Source organism: Oreochromis aureus, linkage group 13 (assembly GCF_013358895.1).
Source record: "Oreochromis aureus strain Israel breed Guangdong linkage group 13, ZZ_aureus, whole genome shotgun sequence".
NCBI classification, from domain to species: domain Eukaryota; kingdom Metazoa; phylum Chordata; class Actinopteri; order Cichliformes; family Cichlidae; genus Oreochromis; species Oreochromis aureus.
Genome location: NC_052954.1, coordinates 22,873,712 through 22,891,355, shown reverse-complemented (window position 1 = coordinate 22,891,355; position 17,644 = coordinate 22,873,712). Strand labels below are relative to the sequence as shown.

The following is a 17,644-nucleotide window of genomic DNA, read 5'->3' as shown; positions in this document are numbered from 1 at the left end:
AAAGCCGTCTGTTCTGCCCAAAGAAGCGGATGAGTATTTCTCTCACCAGAACGAATAGCTGAGGATATGCAGTACGGCTTTAAACGATAATAAGATATGGCGTTTCAGTTAAATTCACCATTTGTATTTTATAACACTGCAAATGTAAGAACTGGGATATACCGGCAATGCATTTATATGACTGGGCATGTCCAGTGCTGCAGTGATAATGAATAAATAAATGCACTCTGTGGCTTTGTGGTGTGCAACAGTCCAGGCGTGAAAGATGACAGATGTGCCCTTTTTCCTTGTGTACTGTATGTAACTGTATGTTTATCTCTCTCCTTCCGTCTTTGCTCTCGTAGGAATCAACCACTCTACAAGGTTGGCCAAACATCCAGTCCATGCCCTGTTTTCCTGTGAGCTGCAGATTTGTGAAAAATGTGCTACAGTCATTGGTATGCTGCTATAGCAACTTTGTAGAGATAACAGGCGCCTCCAGGTGACTGTTGCTGTGAATTGGATGCTATGTAAGTAAAACTGAATCTAAAATTGAATTGAATAACAGGTTTTCAAACCAAACACCAATGGATATTAAACTCTTGGGTGATAATGAGGTAAGTGATGTCATATTTTCTCATGGCTTTGCATTTCTTTAATTGCTTCTTTATAATCTTTCATGCACCCTATATATATCTGTATATATAATTTTTTTCCTGGGTTGGGTTACAATTTTTGGCTTTGACTAGCCCTTAGCATCATTTGATAATGCTACAATGTAACTTTAGGGTGAAATGGCATTCATTTAGCACTTTTCTAGTCTTACTGACCACTTAAAGTACTTTAAACTACAAATCACGTTCATCTCATTAGTGATTTAAGAAAAAAATGTCACTAAGCCTTGAACCCCAGGACTACAGTAAGAGTTAGAAATGTTGGTGTTATAATAAGTACATCTTTTATTGTTTTGTTTTATCATCTGAAATAATTAAAATTTTAATGATCCCAGAATATTTAGAGAAAGTCATTCCTGCCGTAATCTCAGCAACATCCCTTTGTTTAGTTTTCCCACCAGATCTCTACATCCCATGCAGATCCATTCAGGGTGGTGCTGCAGAAAACATTCTCAAATCTTTATACTAGCTTCCAGTGGGTTCAGAAGAGGTATTAAACTGGTAATGTTATTTCATAAATCATTAAATGCTAAGGAAAAAAATACATCTTTGAAATACATGTTAGTGTATATTTTGAAAATGCCAATCACTCTAATATTTGACATAAAAAAATAATAATTTTCAAGTAAAGTCATACTTGTATTTATTAAATGTGAGGTAACAAGTTAAGTGCACAGAGACAAGGTCAGAAATAATAACTGTTTACTTTGAATAATAATCTTGTCCTTCAGACTTTGCTAATGACACCAGTTCTTTTCATCTTTACAGTCATTTCCATTCTAATGAATGAATAGGAATCTTTATTCTTATTACACATTCACACCAAAACTGGCTGTGTACTAGTACACTGTGTCTATAAGTGCCACCATTATATAAAGTTTCCTTTTTTTTTTGCTTTGCTTAAGTAATCTGGAGAGAGTTCAGTGGCATAAGTTTGATGATGAGCACTTTTATATATCAAGTTATTCCCGTAACAGCTCATAATAATAAGATAATACGATGTGATTGAAGTGCAGACTTTCACTGTTATGGCATGTGTCAGCTGGACAGGTCACTAGTGTTTATTTATGATGTGACTCTTAATAGAAGCAGCAGGATGTACTGTAAAGTGTACAGTGCTATACTTTCTGCTCAGATTCAGCCAAATGTTGCAAAACTGATTGGACAGTGCTTCAGAGTGCAAACAGAGTAACAGCAATGGGCTTTTATCCCAGTATTAAAAAAAACCAGCATATTCAAGATTATGCTAGTTTGTCTAATTTATTTTTAATCTCTATGTAAACTACGTATACATCCTATATAGATTACTATGTATAAAAATGGTTGTATTTGCAAAATTATTTTTTATAAAAGCTGAAAGTCTGCACTTTGCAACCACATCTTGATTGTTTGATAATATTTTCTGCTATTTTATTACTTTGCTATATTACACAAATAAGTTTTATGTTTTAATATTCTATGATTTAATACTATCTAATTCGTAAAAAGACAATACAAATATCTTGATGTGCAAGGTTTTAATAGAACAATATGTCATGCTACTGATTATATCATTTATTTCCCTGATCAACACTGCAATGCTTTATTGTTTGGTTGTAATCAACAGAGTCCCAAGATATCCTTAAGTGTTCCATGAAACTTACATCATAGTGAGTTCTGACTAGCTCCAAATAGGTTTATGTATGTTCAGTTTCAAACATGTTCCCCAAAAATCAGACATTAAGTTGTAATATCAAGGTAATTTTCAAAAAGAAAGAAGCCCACTGTCTCTAATAGAGGCCTATATACTTGCAGTAAATGGCATACTTAAGCACCTTCATGTCAAACATATCCTTTAACAACAAACTAGCAAGCTGTTTATTTGTCAAGTTACACCAAAAGCATCAGAATACTTTATTAATCTAATCTGAAATAATGTAAAGTTATGAAAAAATATGAAAGCATGTTAAGTTTTATTTTTTTAAGTGTATTAAAATACGTAGTCAGTTGTTATAAACCGCTGCATAATATCAGTAAAGAAAGAATACATACGGTATAGTAGTAAGTTTGCTAAGTTTATTGTTTACTAAATTCTTACAAGAGTCAATTTTAAAGGATGATCTGTTCCTCGGTGAACGGCCCCTTTAAGTGGCTTGACTAAAGACTCCAACTCCCACAATGCACCGGTCTGTTCTTCAACAAAAACGCGGAAACAATAGAGGCAATCAGTTTGTGAAAACAGATAACACCGAGTCGGCAGAAAGTGAGCGTAGTTGGTGCTGACAGCTGTCAAAGTTAATATCTATCGTCTGTCAAACGATCTGAAAGACTTGTCATGGCTCTGAAGAGAATACAGAAGGTAAAAAGAATAATCGTTCTTTTACATAATTTGTTTAATGTACGGGGTACAGGTCGGAGCGATGCGGAAACATCGCTTTAACGGTAGCGAGTCGGTCGTCTTACAGCATATTTGCTAACGTTATCAGTGTTTTATAATGTTTTTAAATTCGCAATGATCAATTGTCAGTATTTCTTTTTTTACCGTCTGCAAGTCATTTGAGCCAGTACAGAATAACAATCCTTTTTTTTCAGCCAGGCTTTTCTTTTGTGATATTTAAGTTATGCTATTGTTGGGTGTATGCCTGTCGCTGTGTTGAAGAGACTGATAAACCTCTTCAGGAACAAGTATGGGAGAAAGAGCCGGGGCTTTATCGTGTGACATGATGTGCATTTTTGCGGGTCTATTACCCTGAATCCAAACCCGCTGCCGGTTGTAGTCGTGGTTTTGTTAGTTTTAGAGGGTAGTTTGCCCACATTAATATACAGTCTAACAAAATGTAACGGTTGTGTTGTTTCTTAATCAGTGCACAAGCTGACAAACTCTTAAACTGTTGATTTTTTTTTCAGGAGTTAAATGACCTACAGAGGGACCCTCCAGCTTCGTGTTCTGCTGGACCCGTTGGGGAAGACAGTAAGTGTGACTTTTGGTTAATTTTCCTACTTTTTAGTCGTGTCTCAAAGTTTTGTTGTGTCTTTTGGGACTGTGTTGTATGCTCACATGCTGTATCTTTATTGTTGTTTTCTTTAGTGTTTCACTGGCAAGCTACCATCACAGGACCGGTGAGCTTTTTCTGGATATGTTTCCTGGACATTTTCTTTTTAAACCAAGCTGCTTCTGGATCTCTAGACAATAGTGTTTTATGTGGAGTTTACAGCCCTTTCTGTTCTTTATGGCTAGCACAGACTGGCACACTCTATCCTGATGCTATTCACTGAAGGCCAGGTCATTATTGAGGCCATATATCGTATCTCTCTTGCAACACATTATCGATATACTGATGGCAAGTGTCGATATTTTTTTTGAAACATGTAGTCACTTTAAAGTGTATCCTCATGTGAGTTTGAGTCGATAGAGTCACTATTTCATGGATTTTTAATGGAGAGACCTTTTAAAATACCGAGGGGGAAGGAAGCAAAAGTTGAATAGCTTCTTGTGACGAAACTCTCTGGAAGCATAAATCAGTAAACAGGGATAGAAAATTGAGGGCTTACCAGTTTTATCAATCCATTCTCTTCCAATTATCCTTATCAGGATCACAGGGGAATGGAGCCTATCCCCGCTATCATAGGGTGAGAGGCAGGGGAACCCCCTGACACCAGTCTGCTCCAACTAGTTTTACCAATATATACGCAATGCCTGCTTTTTGCTCTTATAATTGTTTGTTCATCAAATATTGTGACATTACTGTGATATTGTGGTAAGATATAGTGATAGCATCACCGGTGACTATACCCCTGTAATTAAGAAAGAAGTGTTGGGTATGACTTTAAACCAGTTTTCTACTTTATTTCAGAATGACAGCCCATATCATGGAGGAGTTTTCTTCCTTTCTGTGCATTTCCCCACTGACTATCCCTTTAAACCACCAAAGGTAAGTGTATTTGTTCTTGAGACTGATTGTCTCAGAAGTACTACACTATACTTTACTAATAACACTATTTTTGTCATTGTATAGAGTAAATGATTAATGAATATTGTATATTGTTATTAGATCCAGTTGTATTCAGAAAATGAATGGTATCTTTTAAATAAAAATTACTGTTATTACAGTATTTTTTTAAAACTATAGCTAATTTTGCACATTTGTGCTTTGCTTTTATTTACAGGTTGCCTTTACTACAAAAATCTATCACCCAAATATAAACAGCAATGGTAGCATTTGCCTTGACATCTTGAGGTCACAGTGGTCACCTGCACTTACAGTATCAAAAGGTAACCCATGTCCACATTCATTTTTGCTTTAGGATTCATTGTATTTGATATATTTACTTGTACTCTGGTTAGTAAGGACCCCTAAAATTGAGAGTTTTGGAATAACTGTTCATCCTGTTTTGTGTTTTAGCATGGACAAGCAGTTTTAGTTTAGAAATTCATGTGCAGAGACTCAGGATATCTGGTCTGGCTCTTATAACTGGATTCCAGCATTATTATCTTGACTTGTGCTTATATTACACCCAGTAGATGGAGTCTGCATGTTACTTAACAGCATCTCAGCACATACATGGGATTCAGTGAAAAGGGTATACACCTACCTTTACCATATGACTAATACAAATTCAGCAAGGCAATTCCTGATGCCAAGCAACAATGCCATGTTTAAATTATTTAAAGATGGTCTGTCTGTTTGATACGAGCAATGACACTATAAATCTTAATCATTCTGACACTTACATGCTTTTTTAAGAGAGATGTCCTCCTGTATGCCAAGGTTTTCTTGGCCGTTTAAAACACATGCTCCTCCCTAGCCACTCATCAGTACCTGCGACCTTGTGCTCCAGCCAAAGTAAGGACGGCAGCTACTACTACCTGTCCTGCCCTAATTCATCATCCTCCTTCACATAAAACAAAAATAGGGGAAAAAGATGGATGTAGTCTCCAGTTCTAAAACTGAACAACTCCAAAGTGCCTTAAACTTGCATTTAAGGCACTTTTAATCCACAAAAAAACAGCCCTCAGTTCCCATGCTTTGCTAAACACTACTTTGCAGGGTTCAGGTTATACTATATAAAACATAAAAGTTATTTTTAAAATTTTGGTAAATATAAAGATTTATATAGGAGGATAAACCAGGTTTTTTCTTATTGGCATGTAGTTAGTCAGATCCACCTTTCTGCAACAAGAAAAACACTCATCTTGTAGCTTCACAAAGGAACTCGATTAACCTGTCGATGACTTCATGGTGGTCGTGACTGCAGTCTATAGAAGGAAACAAAGACATATATTGATTACTAGTCGTTAGCATGGATAACTAATCATAGTTAGTACTGACCTTGTTGTCTACGCTAGTAAATGTTGTGCAATTAAATATAGGATTTTTTTCATGCTTCTGCTGTCTCCATACAAATGCGCCTTATCAGATGTAAGCGAAGGTAACGTGTTTGCAGCAATGTTATTTGAAAATGAAAATGTATCAGTGTGGATGGATAAATTACAGCAGTACCATGTCAGATCTGTATCTGTTTTGTATCCATTTTATTTTGAAGTCACAGGAAATGAAACTTTTTAAATAAATCAATGTAATTAACAGCAAATTGAGATGCTGGGTAAAACATAACATGAGGTGGGAATTTCAAAGATGAGGATAATGCATTATAATGCACACAGTGAGGCAATGAAAGACCCTTTGGTGAAGCAATCCGCTGTCTTGTCACTAAGTCTGGAGTCTTCCAAGTGAATGATTTCTAGCCCTTAGGAAAATGGGTAATAGGATTTTTTAGGGTTGATTATCCAGAAATGTGACCTCTGCACTCTGTGCACTTCTGTCAGAAAAATATCAAATGCATGTTTTATGTTTAAATACACTTACTAAAGACCTACACTAACAGGATTTTGATGTCAATGTACATCAAATCAAAGCTCATCTATTTGTATTTCAAATTTAGAGTTATTCTTGAGTATATGAAGAGCTTTAAAAAAAAACAACTTTCTTAAAGTGACCACAGTGATTTAATTAAATTCAATTAATCCATTAATTTTCTTATTTGTCTTTGTTTCAACAGTTTTATTATCCATATGCTCACTGCTTTGTGACCCAAATCCAGATGATCCCCTAGTCCCTGACATCGCGCATATTTATAAATCAGACAGACAAAAGTAAGTACGAAGCCAATCGTTAAGAAAACACAAGTACACAATTCTCTTAATATGATTTTCTTTCTCTTTAGGTACAACAAAATTGCCAGGGAATGGACCCAAAGGTATGCAATGTGAAGGACTGATGTTCCAGCTGCAAAGACGCATCCCTCAACACCTCAGAATATGACTGTTTAATTGCTTTATCCTCACTGGTTCTAATTGAGGTGTTTGACATGCTTGAAGCACTTTCTCTACCCAGACCTTACTTGACTTAACTGCTTTTAGTGTTTATTTTATTCTCTTAAATTGGCATTATTATTATAATTATTATTATTGTTATTGTTGTTCTCATTATTACTATTATTATTATTATTATTATTATCATTATTATTATTATTATTATCATTATTATTATTATTATTATTATTATTATTATTATTATCATTAGATATGAGATGGAAGTTTGGGGAGGTTCTTTTACATTTTTGCTGTATGAAACGATACTGAATTTATTTTTCATGATTTTTGCATTAAAATATTATGCAAAAAGTGAATTTATAATTGTTTCTCAGGAGTACTCACAACTAAACTGAAATTGGTTCAGTGATAACTCTTTATTTCTACAACCAAGTCTTAGTGTCATAAACCTGACCACTAGGTGGCAGTCTTTACTTTTTACTTGCCAAACTTTTCTGGTGGATAATTTAATATTCATGTTTGTGTTACATTTAATTCAGGCCCATTTGCTAAATGGTTAATTGTGTGGATGGTGGCTAATATGGAGTCTTGCTCTGGCTATGAACTGAAAATGAGGAGGCTTGTTCTGTCAATTGAAATCAGACCACCCATTACCATCACCTCTGCTCCTTGCTTTGTGCTGATGAAGCTGGTGTCTCCACATAAATGGAGCACTTCCTGTTTAAAATCGAACTCAAGCATGTTTGCCCAGCTGTTATTACAGTATTTTATAACCACTGCTTTCACAAAATGGCTTCAATTTGCAAACCACTTAGAAGTTTTATCATAAAGTGTGAGCATCTCTGTCAATGATTTAAATCTTGCTGCATTTTAAAATAAAGCAATTTTTTGCCAATGCATCAAGAGAGAAAAGCACAGTTTTTGCATGTCAGTAATTATAATGATATAAATGGCTTTCTTTGTGCATTTTTACTTTATTTACCATAAACGTATTCTGCATGGATGATGTAGACTGGTTTTAGTCTGCAGTAAATACAACATTCCTCCAATGAAAAATAATTCTGACTTTGTTTACTCATTTTGTTTTGTTCTGGACATTAAAGGTTGTTTTTAAGAAAACCTTCTAATAGTTGCACAGTAAGCTGACCAGTTCCAGCGATATTCGATGTGACTTTTTCAGACTTTTGGATTTACTAATAGTCTAAAGAAGACTACTCCTACTGTTGTCTCACAGTAACAACGTCCTGGGCTTGAATCCAGTGAAACTGGCTGTAGGTGTGAATGGTTGTCTGTCTCTTTGTGTTAGCCCTTGGCAGACTGGTGGGCTGCCCTGGGTATACCCTGCATCTTACCCTATGGTAGCTGGGATAGGCTCCAGCCCCCCACCCACCTTCAACCCTCCACACCCTGAACTGGATTGTCTTGGTCTTAATAACTCTTACAGCCTGCCAAAAAACAAGCATCCTAGTTTTTTCCTGACGATTAAAATAAGCATGTAGGACATTCAGGTGGTTGCTTTACCCTTGACAGAATTTTTTGAAAGTTTAGCTCAAGGGAACAGATGTCAAAGCTCATCTGTATTTTTAGAAATGCAGTTAAAACTTCTCTCATAAAATTAAGTTGTCAGGTACTTAGTAATTACCACTTTTAATCCCAGATCTCAGGAAGATGGAAGTTGGAAAAAGAATTAGGCCAAGAACTGTGGTACTGCGGCTACATGATTAGTTTGCAGTGTGATAAAAGCTCCATCTGCCACATTAGGGTTGTTAACATGGAGGTTTTTTATGTCTGAATTGGCTGGCAAGCGCAGCGTTGAGTGGCACCTTACATTTAATTCAAAATAAAGATTAGCAATGCTGTTCCTGTTGTAGAGGACACATCTCTGAGATCAGTGAATATGAATAACCCTGGTGTCCATAGCTGGCATTACTGAATGACCTCTACACTTCCTTTTGTTTTGTTTTCTCTTTCCTGTATTACTTCCCTTTCCCACTCTAGTGTTTCCTCTATAAACCAATAGATAGTTTGCCTAGAGCTGTTTGGAGGGAAAAAAGTCACAGCAAAATTGGTTTATACACACGTCAAAGCTGTCTTTGTGTCTAATTATTTATAGTGACTTGATTGTCACGTCTGCTGGTAATTTAGTATAATTTTGGACTCATAATAACTATGATTTCCGTGGCTATAAATGGCAATATAATCCCTCAACAGTTTCCCATAAATGAGACATAAAAGTTGTGCCCTTACGAGCATAAACACAAATCAAAACCAGTAACTCTCACACATTCAAGTTTGGGGAACTTCTCAGGAACCCAGGGGGAGGTATAGATCCTCGAGAAAAGTTTCTGGGAGGAGTCCCGCTTTTTTTGCAGGATGACACGTGAAACTTTCCTGAGGAGCTGCTTGGTATGTTTGGTGCGTGTACTGTGGCCCTCCGTTAACTCACCAGACAACCTATAGCGAGTGGTTCAGTGTGCGCCTGCCTATTTTTAGAAGCCTGCCTAATGGGGGGAAACGAAGGGGCTTGAAGAAAACTGCAGGGGAAGGTCACAACTGCGTTGAGATGAGCTTCCACAACGACTCGAAGTGACGGAATAAAAAGTAGCAGAAGTAACGGCGCTTTCCTTCTACTCGACCTAACTTTGAGTTAAACGCAGTGGCCGCTGGAGAAGTTTCCGTGCAGCACAATGGCTGCCCAGTGCGACGCTTTAAGCGGATACTTGCAGCAGTCGGACCAGGGCTCCAACAGCGAGCGCAGCACAGACTCTCCTCTGCCGGGCTCAGAGGAGGATCTCAGCGGCCCTCACTCGCTGCCAGACCCGGAGTGGACTGAGGAGAGGTTTCGGGTGGACCGTAAAAAGCTGGAAGTCATGTTATTAGGTAATAAAATTAGCCATGTGCAAAGTTAGATACTTAAAACATTTAAACGAACAATGCCTTGCATCCCGACGCAGCTCTCGCACGGCCCTTTGTTTATTTTAGACTCATATAATCAAACTTTTTGGTTAAATTTCAGGCCTCTTATTCGGGGAATTTGAGCGTGTCATTTGTTTAATCCGAGAAAAATCAATTAAGTCAAATGGGCAGAGGCAATTAGCTATTGACTTCCAATTAATGGCGTGAACATAAGAAAACAGTGTAATAGCTAACCACTCAGAAGCTGTGGGAAGTCGTGGAAAAATGGACGTCCACATTTCTTAATTTTTGCACTTTAACACAAGGTCGAAGAAGTCGGTTAACCATCATTGAAGGTACTTCTTGGGTAGTTGCGTGCTCCTGCCACAGGCTGTCGCTGCAGCAACTACTGCAGTCTGCATTTGTTTGTAGAGTAAAATGAGTATCTGGCTCTTTGCAAAATAGTCTGCATGATGCAAAACCTTTGCTTGACTTTTAGAAAATAATGAACTGGAAGTTGATTAGTTACCACAAGCCGTTAAACAAATCCAGTAGCAACAGCTGTAATTGCATCACACTGTGTGATCCATTCTGTCTTCAATACAACAGAATCCTGATGAAAAGTTACAAACCCCATCTCTCATGTGGACTTTCCCAGAATGCTTTACATTACTGCCCGCTTTGTTTTTGGTGATAAAATTTATTCAGAGTGGGATCTCTCCTAATGACGTGCAAGTGACAGTGAACACTTAAGCAAGCGATGACAGGCTTGTAAAGAGAGGCCCAGTCAGACTCAGTTAAGAGGTCCCTGGAAACTCAAAAGGTTGATGTAATTTATCACAGATTTCAAAACTCTGGAGTGCGGAATATTAGAGCATTACATAAGTGGGCTGGATTCTTTATCATTTCCACAGGAAGGCAATGACTTGGATCTGATGAGCAGCCAAACAAGACTTTAGGAGGAATATTATCAGTCATAATCATGTTGAAACGCTATCAAGGACACTATATCGTGTGTGTTGACGGTAGTAATGACCATTGCTTAATATTTTTTAAGACTTTAACTTGGGGAATGCGGTTCATCGGTTTAGTCTGAGCTGTCTTAACTGTAACTAGGCTCTGAAAAGCAGCAGGTTTTGAAGTAAGTCCATCCTTTATACTAAAAACCCAGACATACACATGCATACACATAGTTCCCTCTTGAGAAAGTCCTTGTTGCTGCCTAACTGCTCTGTACATTCCTCAAAGCTCCATGTCATCCCCAACTCTTCCAGGAAAACAACTTTGCTAGAGGCTGGCCCTAAATCCGAGTGTCCCGGACATACCGCACGCCACGTCATGCAGTGTGTCTGTGTGTGTCTGCGTGTGCGTATGCCGTATGTAATCTGCACAGTTTGTCAGATTGTTGTTTTTATCTTAGCCAACCTCTTGTTTCCCAATTGCTCTTTTATGACATCATGGCTGACGCTGCACATGTTGACATTGCAGCTAGGATGCAGAGTAGGAAAGGCTGTTGGGATCCACTCTTGATCTTTATGGTCAGCTGTACGTGCAGGTTTAAATACCACAGTGCTTAAACAGTTATTTTCACTGGTTTTGATCTGAAGCCAAGATCCGAGGTCTCCTCATAGCTACCTTGGTTATCTTGCAGTAAACATTTTGCAATCCAAGCTTATGCAGAACATTGCAGACGATTCATTAGCATAGAAAAAGTTAAAACGTTTGTTTAAGCCTACATTATCATATATTCTCATTTTTTAAATTATTATTATTATTTATTTTTTCGCTCGGTAGGTGTAAATTCACATGCACTTTCATCGTCATCCCGTTTGGTCAGAGCATTCTAACATCTGGCTGTGTTTTGATTGGATAGACTGTAGATTTTGATGTGGTACATCATGTTCTGAAGGCCAGAGTTTTGGAGCATAGTGAAATCATTTTATGGGAGCTCCAGTGTATTTTTACCCAGTGTTTTATTGTCTGTGAGGTATCTCTGGCTTCTCTTTCTTGGAGAATGAAGTGTTTTTGACCCCAGAGAAAGAGCTGTGGGTCAAATCATGCAGTGACCAATTCCTAAAACAGCTATAGCTTTTTTTTTTTTTTTTGCCAGATTCAGGTAATGTTCCTGCACTGTTTGCATTTTTGTTTTGTTAAAATACAGATTATATGTAAGCAGCAGTCATACATTTTATTTTTTTATTTCTTTAAAGACATGGAAAACTTTTACAGTACTGCTTGGAAACTGCATTCACAACTAATCTTCAGGGAAACTGATGGGAGGATTTGAGGCAGATGAGAGATGACCACTTACCTGTGTACCATGTGGTTAAATATTCATCATGTTTAATTCAAAGATTCCAGTCTGAAATACCAATGAATAATATATATAGTAAGCTTTCATATGGTACATTTAATCTATTGTGTCAACTCCAAGCATTTTATTCAGCGGTGTGGGATATGACTCTCTGTAGCTTTATGTTATAAGTGCATTTGCTTTTATTTGCTTCCAAATGATTTCTCAATAAGAAACCTAGCTTTTTTCAGAACATACAGGTAAGGGGTCAGAGAAGGACATCAACCTACTGAGAGCCCTTTAGTCAGGGGTTGCATAAATTCTACTGAATAAAAGTGACCCAGTAGCCCTCTGTGCCCATTAAAAGATGTTGGTGAGTCACCAGGATGTCTCCATGACTTTGCACTGAAACAGAATCCCATGATACACACTTAACCTGCTGTTTGAATCAGCCGCATTTTACTATCCCCCTGTTCTGGCACAGTTTGCTTCAGGAGAAAATGGAAATTATTAACTGCTTTTCAATTACAAATTTACTGTCTCTTGCATTGGCAGGGACACAGGTTCCTGGGCTTAGATCAGTAAATAGAGTGTAAAGTGACAACAAAATCTCACCCGGACAGCTATCTGGATTTACTGCTGTACTCTTGGCACCCACAAATAGAACTCCCAAGTTAATGGCTTGGAGACATTAACAGAGGGATGGTCTTGTGTGGGCAGGGAACAGTGTAAGAGAGCTTTTGTGCCTATTACATTGCTATTCAAACTCATTATGGAACTAAGAAACTGGGGGCAAGTGTGGGAAAGAGGTAACATTTGTTTCCAACTCCAATTATCAAAATTGAGTGCATCTGTAAGTGCAACATGATTTTCCGTGAGTTTTCACACATGTATTACCTATGTGCTCTAATATGCATGGCTCAACTGCAAGAGCTCTGGCTCTGGATCATTTTGTACAGACTACTAATGATTAGAGTTTAGCTGTGTTTGTGAGTGAATTTCGGCTCCTAGTGGGCCACTGTGTATACACATCCTAACAACATGTTTGCTGAGTAACTGCGACAGCAGCCTACAATTAGACTAAGTGAATCATTTTCTTCACTGAACTAATTTGTTTTCCTGCTTCTAAACCACACACTATTGGTTAGGTTTATTTCTAAATGGGAAAACCGCTGCATATGACACTGAGAGAGTGTTCAATTATTTTCAGCATTATAATGAAGTTATCTTAGACACTAGGTACTGTCATTTCAGTTAATATGTTGTGTTCTGAAGACACTGGTGCTAGTTCAGAATTTTTGAATTTGTGGGACGGAATGAAAATATTTTATTTTGAAGCAGTGTAGAAATTCTAAATGGTGAAATAGACATTTAGTGGCTGGTTTCTATACCTATATAATGAGAGGTGTGTGTGTGTGTGTGTGTGTGTGTGTGAGTGAGAGAGAGTGGGTGGGGGCACTTACCCAGGAGGAAGAGGAGGTTAAGACTCACAGGCAGGAAGTGAGTGTCTTTTGGGGAATGTGCTGCAGGCTTTCTCTTGTTCTCCCCCTTTATTGCTCCCTCTTGAGTATTCAAACAGTGCTCTGTTGTTGCAGCTTCCATCACATCCACTGTAGAGTTGTTGGACTTTCCCCGAGTCTTTATCTCATACTAAGGCACGATCCTCACTTTAACCTTCGAACTCAACCAAATGCAGGCAAATCACACATCAGAAACTTTATAGTTTAGCTGCATGATTCATTTAAAATAACTGAACTGTGATAATGTAAGGCATGACATTAGCTGTTTGCAACACTTTGCCTCACTTGTTCACCCACACTTGCACAGCGGTGGCATCCAAAGATCTCACCTGCTGTTGGGAGCAACTTCAGTTCAGCATCTTGCTAAGGGCGTCTCGCAATGTGGAGGAGCCAGGGACTGAAATGCCAGCCATTAAGCACCGCAATATTTGCCTAGTCCAAAGTGAAAGTAAAGATGGAGAAGCCTTCCACAGTCCAACTTCTGAACAATTTTCAGTCATGAGTGGAAAATATGTGCAGGGCCAGAGAAGGAAAATCCCATATGTCTAAATGTAAAAAATCCTTTTTTTCCCCCTCTGATGAGTTAGTCATCTGTTACTCAGAGCTATTGTGATCTTTAAAACAGATTTTGAATGTAATCCAAGAAAAATGTGTTATAATTGTTAATGTGCCAGCAGAATATATGTACTCTCCTCTCCATTGGAATCTGTGTTGCCTTATTAGACTTGAAACAGAGTTCAGTATGACTGAAGTTTGACTTATGAGAGAATTTAAATCCCCAGTGATCAATTGATGGAAGAACTGGGATGACCTTTTTTGTTCAGGAAGTAATGTTCATATAAATACTTTTTATCTACTGTCACTTTAAACAAATAATGGAGAAGGACGGGATGGGTGCTGGGTGATGTCCCAACAACAGTTTATTAGAAAATAGGGTAATTAATTATCATTTTCAACCAGAAAAAATTATCAAGTAAGCTGGCAGGCAATGCTACATTGAGCAGTTTATACTTATTAAATACTTTTATGAGTTTTCTTCTTTGCGTGTACAAAGAAGTTGGAGAATTTTTAGGCTATGAATGGAAAGATTGTAAGAAATGATCAAAAATACTGTTTTAAGAAGAATTCATGAGACTAAAAATGTAAATCGGCAGATATGGAGAGGAGTATACAGGCAATACTGTATGTTTCATGTCTGAAAATGCACCACTAAACACTACACGATATGTTCTGTGCAGCAAAAATTGCCTGACTTATTGAAAAGGAGACGTGCACTAAAAGAATATGTGTATATTGCATTTTTAGAGCACTGTAATCATTGAATCATTTATTGTGTTCAAAGACACATCAGCAAATACAGTTCAGCGGTATAAATGAATAAGTTCATTTGCCTGCTGGTTTTACTCTTTACTGGATATTGCCTGGTTGCCTTTTGCCACATTTCCTCTCTCCCTGCGTTTTCTCCTGGTTTTTGCAGATTTTACTGAAACATGCTGATACAATTAAACAATTCTATTCGACTTTGCTTACGCGTTGAATTCCTTCATCCTGGGCATGATGAGGCTTTCAGGAGCTGTAATATAATTGAGCTTCAGTCGGTGGAAAAACCTGTAATTCATTACTCAAGAAAATAAAACCAGGAGTCTTATTTCAACAGTCCGAGTGGAGCTGGAGTGCTGTGACCCAATTCTATGCTCCTGGAACTGTAAATGGGCTGAAATGAATACCTGTTTTTCTTCGTCCCTCAAACCTCGCTTTCTTCAACCCTTTTCAAAGTGCAGATTTACATTCTGTCTGGTTTGCGGTTGCTATTTTAGAAATGTTTCTTGTGGGGCACCCCCGACTTATCCTGCGCTCATGTGCGCTCACCACACTCGCATAAATGTGCACGCACGCGCGCACGCACACACCAGCGCATGCACACCACCCAGCCCTTAACCACTCCCCCTAGAGCTTTCATTGTTTATCTTTGGAGAACCTTGGGTTTTGGCTTGTTGTTCTCTCTCCTCATTCAACATCCAGTACAGTCTGCCTTTTCTCCACTTGCCTTGATTGAGGGGAAAACACTTTTTTTTTTTATTATTATATTTTTTATTTTTTATTTTTTTTATTTTAATAAGGGCACCTTTTCGATCTGGTTCTTCCCTTTGCCAGAATAATCATTGCATGAACAAAAGAGAATAGCTGGGGGGGGGGGGGGAGTCCTTCCCCCCTTTTTTTTAAGGTTAGCCAATGTCATTGATTTCATTATGTTTTTCTTTGAACTGTTTAATAATGCACACAGTATTCTGATTGATCGCATTAACCTAGATAACACAGAGAATTTGAAGAATTGTTGCATGCATGCATCTAATGATTTTCTGCATCTATACAAGGAAAAAATGTGCTGTATGGTTGAAATGCTGATGAACAGGACATGTCAAGCGATTTCTTAACAGTCCAGTGTTATGTTTACAGAGGAGCTCTCAGCCTGTTAAATGAGAATAACTCCCTATGCTCCATGGGGGATCTAACACAGTAGATACCAGGCACCAGGAATGTACAGCATTGTGTAATCACTTGGCAGTATTCACACAAGGGAGATCATAACGCAGACATGTTATCGAGAACAGCTTGATGCTGGACTGGTTGACCCTACTACCCAGGATGCTGAAGTGTAAATAAATCTTGCTGTTAATATGATGTAGAAATAGTCTAGGTGTTTATGGATAGATATATATATTTTATTTTATTTTTTTAAGATGCTTTAAGGCTGTTCTGAAAATTTTCTGTGCTGCCCATTCTTGTGGCCCTGGGGTCAGTGAGTAGTCTTTCTCCAATAGGCTTTTATCATTGTCAGACAGCGACATCTGGCACTTAGCGGGTGTATTTGATAGCATAGTTGCTTGGCAACCCAGTAGGAGTTGAGCTGTTTTGAGAGACTGAGAATGACGACTTCTCACCGTAGAAATACGATAACAGGTGTTCAGCTTTGTGGATATTGATGGTGTTTTTTTTTCAAAGCTATAAATGTAACAGCGCTATCAAAGCATCAAGACAGACTTCCTGATTTTGAGTAATGGTTGATTCAGTGGCACATAGCTGCCAGTGGTGATTTCAAACTGCTTTGTTATTGTTATCACAATACCTAGCATTATGCAATCCTCAGCCCAAATCAAAGGAAATCTATAGTGTTGATTGTTTTGTGCTCAAAGCGTTGTTAATGTTAGACTTTAGATGACAGAGCATGAAATCTCAGTTGACAGCTGTTTTCACAGGCCACTTCCCAAGTAATCCCTAAATGAATATCTACACACAAATGTGTAATATTTGTATGCAAAGGACAATAGTTTAAGCATTGGAAACCATACCGTCATGTTTGAGCAGGTTTGGTTGTATGCAGGTAAACTGTGTGCGGAACACAAGAGGGAACAATTTTCTCATTTCAGCTGCTTTTGTAAGCAATGGCTAGAACAGTCTTGAACCCGATATCTGATAGACTGTGTTGGCTACACCGGATGCCCCAAAATGCTGGTTGTTGCCCCCAGTGGCAAAATTGGCAAAGTTTAGCAGATGGAATCCCAGATTGCTTTCCAAGTAGCCCTAACAAATGTGGAGTAAATTTTCAAAAAGCGTCTGTTAGGTTAACAATTATCCTCGTATGATCAGTAAATGGCAAAACTGATTCGTTCCAAAAGGAGGATTGCGGTAGGAAGCATAATTGTCTCTAACTAAACAGATTCTGTTTTCCAGGCTTTTTTTTTTTTTTTTTTTTTTTTGTATTTTTTTTATTTTATTTTACAAATGTCGATGTTGAAAGCTGAGAATGCTTCTCTGTCAGTTTAGATAAGCTCACATAAAACAAAACACTTGGCTCTGCTGCAGTCTTACAGTTTCCTAATCCTGAAATGGTAATCGGATACTGTTGTTGCCTTGGAGAAACAGATGAAATGAGTCTCAGGTGCTATGTAGATGCCATCTTGTCAAAAAT

The 17,644-nt window shown here is 37.9% G+C and overlaps 2 protein-coding genes across 2 annotated transcripts in view; both read left to right on the top strand.

Moving 5' to 3' along the window:
- Positions 1-2,827: 2,827 nt before the first annotated feature.
- On the top strand, positions 2,828-7,865 carry LOC116322241 (ubiquitin-conjugating enzyme E2 D4-like). The gene is made up of 7 exons (XM_031742271.2): positions 2,828-2,991; positions 3,540-3,603; positions 3,721-3,752; positions 4,487-4,564; positions 4,800-4,905; positions 6,693-6,786; positions 6,858-7,865. The coding sequence occupies exons 1-7, from the start codon at positions 2,968-2,970 to the stop codon at positions 6,901-6,903; spliced, it is 444 nt and encodes a 147-aa protein (XP_031598131.1). The 5' UTR covers positions 2,828-2,967; the 3' UTR covers positions 6,904-7,865.
- Positions 7,866-9,329: 1,464 nt separating this feature from the next.
- The window catches only part of LOC116322250 (protein bicaudal C homolog 1), a 57,608-nt gene continuing 49,293 nt past the window's right edge, over positions 9,330-17,644 (top strand). The window contains exon 1 of the mRNA XM_039621819.1: positions 9,330-9,846. Within this exon, the coding sequence (XP_039477753.1) occupies positions 9,654-9,846 (193 nt within the window). The 5' untranslated portion in view covers positions 9,330-9,653. The remainder of the gene's footprint in view (positions 9,847-17,644) is intronic.

What these genes read in the sequence shown, in the direction of transcription:
- LOC116322241 (XM_031742271.2), top strand. Translation starts at nt 2,968, where the DNA reads ATGGCTCTGAAGAGAATACAGAAG. An exon ending in TGGACCCGTTGGGGAAGACA is followed by an intron (nt 3,604 to 3,720) that starts GTAAGTGTGACT and finishes TGTTTTCTTTAG; the next exon opens with TGTTTCACTGGCAAGCTACC. An exon ending in TGCACTTACAGTATCAAAAG is followed by an intron (nt 4,906 to 6,692) that starts GTAACCCATGTC and finishes TTGTTTCAACAG; the next exon opens with TTTTATTATCCATATGCTCA.